Source organism: Periplaneta americana, chromosome 16, assembly GCF_040183065.1.
Source record: "Periplaneta americana isolate PAMFEO1 chromosome 16, P.americana_PAMFEO1_priV1, whole genome shotgun sequence".
NCBI lineage: Eukaryota > Metazoa > Arthropoda > Insecta > Blattodea > Blattidae > Periplaneta > Periplaneta americana.
In genome coordinates, this window is record NC_091132.1 from 113,813,153 (window position 1) to 113,827,844 (window position 14,692).

The window sequence follows — 14,692 nt, forward strand, 5'->3', positions numbered from 1 at the left end:
TTAGTGTAAATTTCATTGTTATACTTCCTTACATATATGCACTATTTCGGCTGGATGAAGCTTGAGTAAGATTTAAGTCGGGTAACGGACGACCCTGTAATTTCACTTCATTACATCAATCTTCTCCGCGAGGAAAAGTTGAGAAAAATAAAATTAATATTCTGTAATTCACACACATTTATGCTTGCACATTTGCACTGGTTAAGTTACAGTACTAAGACGTCACACCAAAGCAACACTCAGATATACTAATGGTCATCAATTTTCTAAAACGTATTTTACGTGCTATATCAAAAGGATATACTCGTGCAATCATTTTGAGTTAAGGCAAATCTTAAGGTTCTACTGGAGGCTGGATATATACGTAATAATAAGGCAAAAAAGAATATTAATTCCATTATATTAACTCGATAAGATTCTACAACAATAAGTATGTGAAGAGAAAATAAAAATGTTGTCATTAAGTTTCAAGGGAATATAGAATCCATTTGACGTAGCATTACAATAGCTACATGGGAGTGGAGGAAAGATCTCCCCTTGTGGCCTGGCTGTAACAATTCTTCTACAAATTAAAATAAATATTATTTTTATTTTCCTGTCAAAGTAAGGAGTGCTGCAGTGCCGCAGCTCTTATGGACAGGCCGCCCCTGTTGTACAGAAAGCTGCATGTTTATGTTGTATTGTATGTATTTTGAAAGTTGTGACATTTAGTTGGAATCCGCATTTTTCTTGTCCATAGATAAATCATTCTGGTGACAATGTAATGAATATATTGTTTATTGTTCTCTAATTGCAGAAGGAAAATTTCTTGTGAAGATACGTTTTAATCTAAAGGAATGGCAAGATTCCTGCAGCCTAGTGAAGGTAATACGTGAGGAACAACATTATGATGCTTTGTTCATATTCAATAAGCTCTTATCAGAAAATGCATTCTACTTCTGTGCCATGCCACGTGAATATGGACTTGAAAAAAGCATTCGAAAATATCTAGAACGTGGCGAAAAAACTGCTGAAGATCCACTTCCCAAGTCGGAACTACTAACTTTGGAGAATAATGGCTTATTGCAATCATTGGATGAACTCAGTAAAAAATATTACGAGTTCAAATGTGCATTAAACAAAGACAGTAAGAAAACTACTCCTCACAGATTACTCGACTATGCAAGTGCGTCGGTTGTAGACGATATCAGAAAGCTAATGGCACCTTTAGTAAATAGTTCAGATGTTGAGGAATTGGAAAATGACAATGATGATATTGGAAATCATCGCAAGAGATTAAAGAATTTAGCATACTTTGGTGCAGGTCCAAGCAACAATTCTTGATATACTTGTGGTTGATATGTTTGTGATAAATAAAACTCCAGTTCATTGTGATAACTATGTCATATCTCTGACATCATAGTATTATGTTTAAATACTTTTTCAACTTTGTGCTGTTACATCACTTAATATTATGATTTTGTTCTCTAAAAAGATCACTGATTTTGATTTTGAATGTAATAATAAAATTAGAAATACAGTCCTCACACTAAGTGTAGAGCAAGTATTTTTTCTTCTGTATAAGAATTGAAGAATTTAGCGTACTTTAGTGCAGGTCCAAGCAACAATTCTTGATATACTTGTGGTTGATATGTTTGTGATAAATAAAACTCCAGTTCATTGTGATAACTATGTCATTTCTCTGACATCATAGTATTATGAATCATTTCGAGGGAAAAATTGTTCCGGGGCTGGGTATCGAACCCGGGACCTTTGGTTTAACGTACCAACGCTCTACCAACTGAGCTACCCAGGAACTCTACCAGACACTGATCCAATTTTTCCCTCTATATCCACAGACCTCAAAGTGGGCTGACAACCGTCAAGCAACCAACATTGAGTGCACACTAATTCCGTGTGACTTAAATTGTGGCTTTCTGTTAACGAACAGTGACGTGCATTATGCAAATCAAGCTTTCAGGTATAACTCCCTGTAAAGTTGATTTGAATAATTTCGAGGGAAAAATTGTTCGGAGGCTGGGTATCGAACCCGGGACCTTTGGTTTAACGTACCAACGCTCTACCAACTGAGCTACCCGTGAACTCTACCAAACACCGATCCATAGTATTATGTTTAAATATGGTACATTTTCAATTTTGTGGTGTTACATCACTTAATATTGTGATTTTGTTCTCTAAAAAGATCACTGATTTTGATTTTGAATATAATAATAAAATTAGAAATACAGTCCTCACACTAAGTGTAGGGCAAGTATTTTTTTCTTCTGTATATCCATATTATTATCGCAATTATTCTGCTCATGTAGTCATGATTTCGAATCTTGAGGTTGTCACTGTATTATAAGGCACAGAAATAGACTTTTGAGTATTCCACTATGTCCTGGAATTAAATATTTCCACCAATTTGGAAATAGATACCGGATCCATCATCAGGAGAAATAGGTAAGACCAGAAGTGTTGCCCCATAATACTTATGTGGCTATGCTGAACAATTGACACAGTGAAATACTAGAAAGTCTGTTTCTGAACACATTCATCATTAAATCCTAAAAACTCGTATAAAACTCAAAATAATGTGTTACATTACAACCTCCTTGGTCACCTTAACAATGGGGGATCCCTTCTATTTAGGGCAGATTTTACAAATGAATCAAGCATGTTAACCTTTCTAAATTATATTCATGAATATAATTTAGTGAATCTTTTACCAGAGAATGTGAAACTTTTGCAGATCATATAGATCATTTCAGTGATCACTGAAAAAAGATAAAAAAAACTGCTCTACTTTGAAGAGAGTGAAAATATTTATGTGGAATACAAAGCAAGAAAGCCTACTTCACACATTAATAATATATTGTACTGTACTGACTTGTCCTCATACAGTATGAAAAAGTAACAAGATTCCTAACTCTTTTGTGTTGATCTGCATACGAATGTCTACCTGAACAGCTCAAAGCACAGGAAGGATTCATTCAATACACTAATAAACTAAAATCACAATATTTTCCAATAGCAACATCAGAATAACTATTGATACCCACATCACCTCTTCAGAAACCTGACGTCCAATTGAGACTAGAAATAACAGAAAGGATAAATTAATATTTGAGGAGAAAAATTCACTCCAGGGCCGGGGATCGAACCCGGGTCCTTGGTTCTATGTACCAAGCGCTCTGATCACTGAGCTACGCCGAATTCAATCCACAGCACCGGATCGAACCTACCTCCTTCAATATTTCCCTTTGGCCTGACTCCAAGTTAGGCATATATGTTGACGTATATGTCCAATGTCAACTGCCATTATACTAGGGGCGCACTCAGCTGAGTGACTTATTTGGCCGGAATTCTGCAGTTAAGTGCACAGTAATCTGTACAAACATATGCACTGCTAGCTATGAGAATATTATAGATTTATTAATTTGTCAGACAGAATAATATCTGTAATATTGACAATTAATATTTAAGGAGAAAAATTCGCTCCGGCGCCAGGGATCGAACCCGGGTCCTTGGTTCTACATACCAAGCGCTCTGAGCACTGAGCTTTGCCATCTTCTTCAGGGAATGAAGTGATGTGGGACCATGTCTAGCCGGTATATATGCAATAGTAGGGCTTCCCGCTGCGGGCCAATCAGGAGCTAGTTCCTAGTCCTGATCACGAGGCGCATTCTGGTTGATGGACTAGGAACTAGCTCCTGATTGGCCTGCAGCGGGAAGCCCTACTATTGCATATATACCGGCTAGACATGGTCCCACAACACTTCATTCCCTGAAGAACACAGCAGAGCTAGCTGTCGAAAGCTTGGAAGCAAATCTCCAACTCACTTGGCTGAGAACCCGAGAAGAGTTATTCTACATCAAACGCCGGGAAAGCCTCAAGTCATTCATTGTTAAGTAACCAATAATTGCAGCATCCTCTACATAATCTTGAATATTTGTCAATGATATTTATGGAAAAATTGCTTAAAACTCGCGATAGGATTTGAATCCTGTACTTTATGATCACTGATTTTAATAAAATAAATATTTTTTTATTCTTTGGATATTGACTAGTTTCATTTCTAATAATATTCTAAATAATTTCCATTTATTACCTGAATTTTATATTTTATTATTAGTTGATGAAATTGCTGTAATAATAATAATGAAAAAAGTTCAGGGCAATCTAAAGGCAGTTCCAGGTAATATTGCAATACAAGTTAGGAAAAAGGATAGGGCAAGTGCTGGGGAAATACGTTCTCTTTATGATATATTGTGTGGAGAAAAATTCTCAGTTAAAGACAATGAAACTAAATTACAATCTGGTTACATTTTTAAACATATCCTTATTGTATCAGTTGATGTTAAAGGTTCCCATTGTATGTATATCTTATGTAATAATTTTCAGTCATTTATGTTTGAAAACTTACAGAAATTTTTAATACATGCCACAATTCAAAGTTAAACACTGAATTCTGAGAATAATAATTTATTGTGACTTGTAGTGTCGGGAATGCCAATAAAAGATTAATAATCTTATATATTTATATTTATTGACGAGGAAGATAATATAATTTAGCTTATATAATTAGTATATTTGACTTCCAATCAAAAAGTTTGTATAAAACAAGATAAATAATTATATTAACAAGTTACTCTATTGTCATAATTATATTACTATCAAGAATTATTATAGTTATTGCGTAACAGCAGGCATCATAAAGTCCATGGAGCTATCGTCTGTCTTCTTCGGAACAAGGGTTGGGAAGTTCATGAAGAGGTCCACTGCATGTCTGAAGACGACTCTCACAGAAGAGCGGATATAATAGCAATAAACAGGCAACAACAAAAGGCTATTATCATAGATCCAACTATACGCATGGAGAGAGATCTAAACCAAGCTCATCAGGTTGATCAGGAGAAGAGGGCCATTTATGAACCTTGTATTCCCTACCTTAGTGCCAAGTATAACATCCCTCTCTTCAATTGGTCAGTGACAGGTTTATTTTTTGGTGCTCGGAGTTCTTTACCAAAATTTACATATCATTTTTTAAAACAATTATCAATATCATCTTTTGAAATTCAAAAAATTATTTCGCAAATTCTCAAAGATTTCCTGCAGATTATACAATTTCATTTATACCACTCAGAAGGCCTTAATTAAGGATATGCTAATTTTACATAAAATCTTTTATTTATCAGTATAATATCAGTATCAGTATATAATGGGAGTATAAGGGTACAGTGCATCAATTATTCATAGATTTCAAAAAGGCTTATGACCCGGTTAAGAGAGAAGTTTTATATAATATTCTTATTGAATTTGGTATTCCCAAGAAACTAGTTCGATTAATTAAAATGTGTCTTAGTGAAACTTACAGCAGAGTCCGTATAGGCCATTTTCTATCTGATGCTTTTCCAATTCACTGCGGGCTAAAGCAGGGAGATGCACTATCACCTTTACTTTTTAACTTCGCTCTAGAATATGCCATTAGGAAAGTTCAAGATAACACAGAGGGATTGGAATTAAACGGGTTACATCAGCTTCTTGTCTATGCGGATGACGTGAATATCTTAGGAGAAAATCCACAAACAATTAGGGAAAACGTGGAAATTCTAGTTGAAGCAAGTAGAGCGATAGGGTTGGAAGTAAATCCCGAAAAGACTAAGTATATGATTATGTCTCGTGACCAGAATATTGTACGAAATGGAACTATAAAAATTGGAGATTTATCCTTCGAAGAGGTGGAAAAATTCAAATATCTTGGAGCAACAGTAACAAATCTAAATGACACTCGGGATGAAATTAAACGCAGAATAAATATGGGAAATGCCTGTTATTATTCGGTTGAGAAGCTTTTGTCATCTAGTCTTCTGTCAAAAAGTCTGAAAGTTAGAATTTATAAAACAGTTATATTACCGGTTGTTCTGTATGGTTGTGAAACTTGGACTCTCACTTTGAGAGAGGAACAGAGATTAAGGGTGTTTGAGAATAAGGTTCTTAGGAAAATCTTTGGGGCTAAGAGGGATGAAGTTACAGGAGAATGGAGAAAGTTACACAACGCAGAGCTGCACGCATTGTATACTTCACCTGACATAATTAGGAACATAAAATCTAGACGTTTGAGATGGGCAGGACATGTAGCACGTATGGGCGAATCCAGAAATGCATATAGAGTGTTAGTTGGGAGGCCGGAGGGAAAAAGACTTTTGGGGAGGCCGAGACGTAGATGGGAAGATAATATTAAAATGGATTTGAGGGAGGTAGGATATGATGGTAGAGACTGGATTAATCTTGCTCAGGATAGGGACCAATGGTGGGCTTATGTGAGGGCGGCAATGAACCTCCGGGTTCCTTAAAAGCCAGTAAGTAAGTAAGTATAATTTTATAGTCATCTTCTAAGATTTTATTTTATAATTGGTAATCAATGGTGCTTAATTATTACACTTTATTTTTATAACAACATTCATATTTAATTAATTATATTTGTTTGCTATTAATTTCCGGATCCTCGTGGTCATCCTTAATTAAGGCCGGATGAGATTTTTTTTCTCTCTCACTCTCTCAACAATACTAATCAAAGAAACAAATTGAAGATCGAGAAAAAAGATCATCTTTCGAATGTGGTTTCGAACCTAAATCAAGAGTTCGACTACCATTTTCACTACGATTCTTCTTAATTGCAGTAATTTTTTTGATCTTTGATGTAGAAATTGCATTATTACTACCTATAACAATTATTATATATACATCACGAATTATAATATGAACAATTATCAGAACAATATTTTTATTAATTCTATTAATTTGACTATATCACGAATGAAATCAAGGATCTCTAGAATGAGCATCTATCCTATGAATCTATCATTCTAAATCTAATTATTACAATTTTTTCATGCGGATGTTTACTTTTTGTGTAAATCTGCCAATTTAGATGTGATTATTGAAATCCCTTTTATCTTACAGGTCCATACTTTTTAGATAAAATGCATTATTTTAGGTAGGTTATTTATAAGTCATCAAAATCCTAGCCATAGTGACTGCCATATCTAAAGATATTAGAACAGTAAACAACTATCGTAATGTATGCAGCAGTCATGTTCCATGAGAGCTGAAGTCATGAGTTCAAATTCAGTCAAGGACCTACATGTTTGTATGGTCTCTAGGTGAAAGTCTGGTGTTGTGCTGACTCCTTGTCAGGGAGTCCCATTGTGTGTTTGTCTAGTGTTATATGAAGAAAATAAATATGGATTTGAAGTGAACTTTTAAAGAAGAAGAAACCTGTAACTTTACTGCTACAACAAAATAAACTTTTCTTGTATTAGAATATATGGGCTATTCCATATGAAATCGATCAGTAAAAAACCTCGCATTTTTTATACTCTAATTTTTTCCTACTTATACAAGATGTTGAGGGGAGCGCATTTTCAAAAATATACTATCGAAAGTCAAACGGTTTTCGTACTATTGAGCGACAAATTTAGCGTATTTTATAAAAACAAGCCTCTTTCAGCACTCAGAATTCTGGAACCATTTACTGCAGAACATTGAACGAGAGCTTATTTTGAAGCTGACATTTGGTAGGTTATGTTAAGAAGTAATCCTTATTTTTATTGTACACAGAGAGACAGATAATCTGATTTTACTTGTTTTTTGGCCTTTTCTAAAAATGTAAACAAATTTTGAGAAAAATCCTTGCATTATTAAGAGGGATTCGGCATTGTTTGCTTAGTGGTACGGCAATAAGTATCGAGGGTATTAAATAGATTATTTTCACACGCCTAGACTTGAACGGCACAGTACCACACGCACTGGCCAAGAGCTGAAGATAAGCGAGCGTTGGGTGTCATTTTACTCCTGTGTTTATGAAAAGCTGTGATAAAGCTAGTGCAGCCATGACTGCTAGACGACACATCACGTGTTTGTCTCCTGGCCTTGCTTGTTTCCCGTCTCACAGTCAGCTGGTTAGTTCACGTGCGTACTATTTATTTTCTTTATTTGATATTTTCAATACTTTCTTATCAACATACCATCAGTAAAAAATATGTGTTTATTTGTACTTTCAATGCGGAATCTAATTATATATTTTTTAAATATTTTTTTCCTAGCCAAAGGCGTCTTAATGAGGAAAAATCTAAATTTCTCCATTTCCATAAAAAGTAAGAAAATCTGTTTATATGTCAATATAAACTTCAATTTCTCAGCATCAAAATAAACCATGATTTTGATCATTGGGTGAAAGGGTTTCGGAGCTACAACAGTTTAAAGTTGCCAATTTTATGAAAATACGATAAATTTAAATATTTTTAATTTAAACACTATGAAGTGCTGATGCCTCAAACTTTGCACAAAGCATTGTATCACAGTTCTCTACGTACAAAAAAAGTTTCATTGTATTTAGAAATTGTAAGGTCAATTTTCTCTATATTTCGGTCGATTTGAGATGGAATAGCTCATATACAAAACTTTGAATGCTCAAGTCGCTGTTTCCTCATACTTATGTTGTTTGCCTTTTAAAAATGGCAGAAGATTTCTTCGAAATAAATTCGTTTTCTTAGAGACTTCTATCATAAACGCTATGAAAGCAGTTAGTAGTCCGAAGGTAAGAAAAAACAAAGGACCCTGCACATGTTCTGTGGTTAGTTTGACAGGACCTGAATCAGTGGTGGCCTGGTCATTCTGGGCCAGCACCAACTGCAGACGCTGAGACGAAAATTCTCGTACAACCTGCGCAGAGAAATGAGAAATATGTGACCATCACAATAGATCAATAGATTCCAGTCCTGCAATGTGAGGGAAGCATGCAATGCATTCTGCCACACTTCACCAGAGCATATGTGATTAACTCACCTACAACACTATTTAGAAGAAGAGAAAAGGAGGAACAATCTGATCTTCTTTGGTGTTGAAGAGCAAGTGCAAGAACAGTCTTGGGACACATATGAAGTGATAATGAATGTGTGCTGGGAGTGGTTAGGTATTGACATTGGAAATGGAGAAGTGAAAGAAGTGTATAGAATGGGTCATGGGGAAAATAGGCCCATCTTGGTCAAACTGGCAAACAGGATGATTAAAGAGAAGATCATGTATAGTAAGAAAGCACTGAAAGACTCGAGCATTAGTATAGACGAAGATTTTGAATACGAGATGAGGTGTAGAAGGAGTGTCTGAGTGCCGTTTATGAAAGCAGCTAGACAAAATGGACATTACGCTAAATTAATTAAGGATAAATTGAAAATTAATGGAGAGTTATTCGATGTCGAATTTTGTTTAGAAAACTTAAAGGCATCGTCAAATGATGAGAACATTGATGAAAGAAAAATAGAGATAAAGGAGAGAGTAAGAGAAATTGTAAGTAATAGTGGAATGAAGAGAAAAGGTAAAGTTGCGGAAGGCAAGAGGGCAGTGACACAGGAGATTGCGATAGGAGGATGTCGGAGAAAATCAGCATTATCATCAGAATCCATTCAGGCGATGAACTCGAAGGCAGCGGCTACAACATCAAGTAACGAGCAGGAATGACGTCACCCCAAGGCCAAGTCGGCAAAACTAGCAAGGCTATAGCAACAGAGTTGGAGACCTTGGAGTTAGAAGGCAGAAGGGGGGAGAGAAGAATGCGGAACCATCGAAAGAAGAGAGTAGTGAACGAGGAAATGAAATAAGTGCAGGGAATAGAAGGGGAAGTATTGAGAGTGCAAATCGTACTAGGAGTGCGAAACGAGAGGACAATAGAGAAGAAAAAACTGTTTATAATCTCAGAAAGTGGTGTATTACATGCAAGAAAGTATTTTCCACTCTTCACTGATTAAAATGATTGTACCACTATCCAGCTAAATTAAAGCAGACGCTTGTACAGACTCTTATTATGCCTCATTTCGATTATTGTGACCCTTTATTCAGTGATCTCAGGGTGGATTTAGCCAAGAAACTGCAATGTGTTCATAATGCGTGTATTCGTTTCATTTATAATGCGTGTGTTCGTTTCATTTGTAATGTCCGCTACTACGATCGCATTTCGCCTTCTTTCGATAAATTATTGTGGCTCAGGTTAAATGAGAGGAGAAAGTTACATTCCCTTTCTCTCTTATACCGAATTTTGCACACCTCTACTCCCTCTTACTTATCTGTCTGATTCCACAGTCTTTCTCGGTATCATAACTTAGATACTTGGTCACAATATGATAACACGCTAGAAATACCACTCCACACATCATCTCTTTATTCTTCATCTTTCACTGTTGCTACTTCTCATCACTGGAATTCTCTGCCACTTGAAGTCAAGGGCTGCCAAACTTTAATTTTCTTTAAATGTAAATTAGAAAAATATCTTATGATGAGTTGTCAGACCTAACGCGTTGCAAATATTTAATGGAATGTGTTCCACTGTATTTATTTTTATTTTTTATTTTTTTGTTTCTTATTTTTATTATCTAAATCGTGTTTATTTATTACTTAACGCCAATATGTATCCCACTGTGTTGTTTTTTTTATTAATCCATTTTTTGTGTACATTTTATTCAATTGTCGGTTTCTGGTTTAATTATGTAAATCCTACTTAATTGTAATCTAATACTAATATGTATACTAATGTGTTTATTTTTATTTTTACTGTGTACATTTTTTTTATTGAATTATCGGCTTCTGTTTTTATGTGATTCGTATTTGATTCTAACAACATTAATATGTATTCCACTATGTTTATTTTTATTTTATGAGGTAAATTTTATGTAACTACCTCTTTTGATCTCATTATGTATCTAAATTGTATCAGTATGTAATTACTTAATTCCGATCCAGTTTTATGTTCAACTGTGTAAGCAAGTTTTAATCCTGGTTGAGTGTAAGAGAAGGCCTTACGGCCTTAACTCTGCCAGGTTAAATAAAGCCATTATTATTATTATTATTATTATTATTATTATTATTATTATTATTATTATTATTATTATTATTGTTATTAGTGGGTTCAAATAATAAGTTATGTAATGGATGATTGAAATTGAACTGCGACACTTTTTCAGGGTTACTGAATAATAGTTTTGTTCAAATATTGTTATAAATAAAGCGAAACAAATGTGCTAAGCTTCGAGCTCGAATGTGTAGTATAAGAAGTACTTAGTCAGTGTATTTAATAATAGGGTAAATTTTTACGGAAATAGTCAACGAGGGTTATGTGTTCTATATTAAATAAGGTTAAATGTATTATGCTATTTACAAGATGGCAGTATTTAGTTTAGTTATGAGAAAAGGGGAATGAAGTTAAATGTAGGAATAGGACAAGAAATGAATTTGATAAGTGAAAGTGAAAGGGACATGAACAGGCTTCAAAGGACACATCACGGCTGTGTTAAAATTGTAAATAGTGCAAGTAAGGAAATGCTGGCCCGAATACAGAAATGTGAAGGGTCAGCAGGACCGAGTATATTGAGAAATATATCATATCATATCATCTACAACACAGAATTAACCATTAGCTGAATGATAACATCAGCTTTTCAGTATGGAACCTAGATTCAAATCTCGATTTCAACTGAAATTAGTGGTGGACAAAGAAAGTATTTGGAGGAGGTTTTAACAAGATATTCTCGTTTCCCAATGTATTTTCCCCACTATTTCTCCACTAATCATCATCACACAATGTAGGTGTTTTTTATATTGTATTGCATGCAAAGAGAACTAGCCTACAGCTTCCATGCATAACAGTAAATTCTCTTGTACTGATAGAATTGTGTTTCACATGTGTTTTATTGTTTTATACTTGTGATTAATTATTAATGAATATAGTTAATATTACAAATGTGATATTCTGTACCAGAAACATATTAATGTTAATTGGCAACATGAAAGTGTAGAGATTTTTGTACAAGCAAAGTAAAGAAAAGTAGAGGTGGTAGGATTTTATCTCTGCTTATAGTTGGTAACATTTTGTCAAATAACACTGATAGAAACTATGTATTTTGAGTCCCTATCACCACGGCATGGCATGTCCTCAGGTTGCGGATAGAGGAGATGGCCTCAAGATATGGAGGGTAGTTGCGAATATATTGAATAAGCAGTTGTGGACAGCCGATAATGGGTGGTCCTCCAGCTTGGGGGTTAGGCGAAGGGCTAACAATCCATCACTGTAAAAAACAGCTTGTTACGAAACCACATAATAAGCCTCAGAATGGGACTGATTCTCTGGCACGACTCAGCAGAGGAATCATGTTATGAGATATGAGATTTGACACTTGGAACGTAACTAGTCTTTATAGAACAGGAGGGGTAACATTAGTAGCAAAAGAACTAGCTAGATATAGAATAGACTTTGTGGGTGTACAAGAGGTTAGGTCAAATGGAAATGGCATCACAAGTAGGAGATTACGTGTTGTATTATGGGGAAGGAAGCAATAATCACCAATTAGGAACAGGATTCTTTGTTCATAAGACAATAAAATCAGCAGTAAAAAAGGTCGAATTTATCAGTGACAGGTTATCGTATTTAGTACTTAAGGGTAGATGGTGCGATATCGTAGTTATAAATGCTCACACCCCTACAGAAGAGAAAGACGACCATATATAGGATAGCTTCTATGAGGAATTGGAACATACTTTTGTTCAGTTATCTAGATATCACATGAAAATTTTATTGGGGGATTTCAACGCTAAAGTAGGATGAAAAGATATTTTTAAACCAATTATTGGAAAAGAGTGCCTACATGTAACTAGTAATGACAATGGAGTTAGGTTAGTCAACTTTGCCACATCAAAAAATTTAATTGTCAAAAGTACAGCATTCCCCCATAAGGATATACATAAATATACTTGGACTTCTCCAGATGGATTGACACACAACCAAATAGATCACATCTTGATAGATAAAAGAAGAAATCTATTATAGTAGACATTCAAACCTTCATGGGCGCAGACTGTAATTCTGACCATTATTTGGTACTGGTAAATTAAGAGAAAGACTATCAGTAGCCAAGCGAGTAGAGCAACAAGTTAATATTAGTAGATTCAATATTCCGCAATTAAAGGACAAGGAAACTAAGCAACATTATCAGGTTTATCTTCACCTTTATTTCGAACTACACTTAGACAGTGGCGTATACTGGTTAAAGGGTTTGGGCTACCACTGACCCTATTATTACACAAAATATATTTTTAAATCCCTATAATAAAATTCCTTACATATTTATATGAATTCCAGACGTCTTGATTGGGACGAAAATACGTTGATGACTTCGTCATTGAAATTACAGTTGGGCCACTTGCAAAGTTTCTGTAGAAATGACTTTTCAATGGACATCAGTGCCAAGCCGGATAAACGTTCTTGTGCATGAGTTGATCTACAGTAGGATTTTATTCTCTTCAACGCAGAAAATGTTCTTTCTACCGATGCTGACGTAGCTGGTATTGTCACAATTAATGTTGCCAATTTAAGGACTTCAGGAATAACTTGGTTCAGCTGGTTTTCATATATGGCAGATAATATTTCATGGATAGGTTTGTTCCAAAAATCAAAGACTTCTGCTAAATATATTACACTTAATTCATTTTTCAAACGTATTTGATCACAGTGACTGTTATAGGACTGAAATAATTTGTTTAGTGCCTCATTCGGGAAGTTTTCTCTATAAGCAGAAAATTTTTGAGAATCTAGAAGATGTGTGAACTGAAGCTTTCCATAATCAGAAAATCTGTCAGTAATTTCCATGTGCATACGATCTAGTATGCTGTAGTACAGCTGCCTGTATTTCAATTCATCATCTCCTTTTCTTCGCTTTAATGGTGGTTCCATTGTATTGGCTGAAGAATTTTCATTTTCCATATTACTCCATATGGATGGAAACCCACTAAGTCTGAACTCGGATATAGTATTTTTTAAACTTTGATACCTCTTGCAAGCAGTAGGCTATGTCTAGACTTTTTGTCTGAAGAATATTGTAGAGCACATCTGTATGTGCGAACACTCAAGCATAGACTTCAAGAAGAAATATATTCTGAAACTGTGTGAAAAAATTCAAATATCCTTGAGCCTGCACAATTACAGCATCATCCCAGTTTTCTTCAGAGTCATTACAAATGATATTTTTAAAGAAAGCAGTCCGTTTTTCTCTGTATTCCTTTACTGTATTTACAAGCCGAGATGTAAAATTCAATCTAGTTGGTGCTACTTTTGGGAGTTTCTTGTTCATAAATTCCTTGAGTTTTCTGATCTTTTAGGAGATGATGAGAAAAATGCAGCTAAACCCGACAGTGTTTTGAAAAAAATGCGGCATTCTGGAATGGATGAAGTAGTTTGTTGCAAAACTAAATTGAGAACGTGGCTATAACAATGGACAAATAGTGCTTGAGGATACTTTTCTTGAACTTTTGTTTTCAAGCCATTAATATTTCCCGCCATAACTGAAGCACCATCGTATGTCTGTGCAATTAACTTATTACCGACATTGTAGTCTGCTGTAACACCTTCCACATGCTGAAACAAAGCAGCAGCAGTTTTGTCTGAACTGACATTTGTGAATCCTATAAACCGTTCTTGAACATTGGCAGTACTGTCGACGTATCTTAAAACAGTGGACAATTGACTCTGATTAGACCAGTAACTTGTTTCATCAACAACAATGGCCACAAAAGGTTTTATGTTCTTCATCATAACCCCACTTATAGCAAATATTAAGTCATTCTGAATTGCGGGAGAAGTACCACGAAATACTGTTGAACTCTCAA

At 34.9% G+C, this 14,692-nt stretch overlaps 2 protein-coding genes across 5 annotated transcripts in view; one reads left to right on the forward strand and one right to left on the reverse strand.

The window, feature by feature from the left end:
• The window catches only part of Pbp45 (proximal sequence element A Pbp45), a 50,887-nt gene extending 49,219 nt beyond the window's left edge, over nt 1–1,668 (forward strand). For all 4 annotated transcript variants that reach the window (XM_069812818.1, XM_069812817.1, XM_069812815.1 and 1 more), the window contains exon 4: nt 797–1,668. In XM_069812818.1, the coding sequence (XP_069668919.1) occupies nt 797–1,323 (527 nt within the window). In that variant the 3' untranslated portion in view covers nt 1,324–1,668. The remainder of the gene's footprint in view (nt 1–796) is intronic.
• LOC138691101 (glutamate receptor ionotropic, delta-2-like) overlaps nt 1–14,692 on the reverse strand; it is an 88,947-nt gene that overhangs the window by 50,532 nt on the left and 23,723 nt on the right. The gene's annotated exons all lie outside the window — the stretch shown is intronic.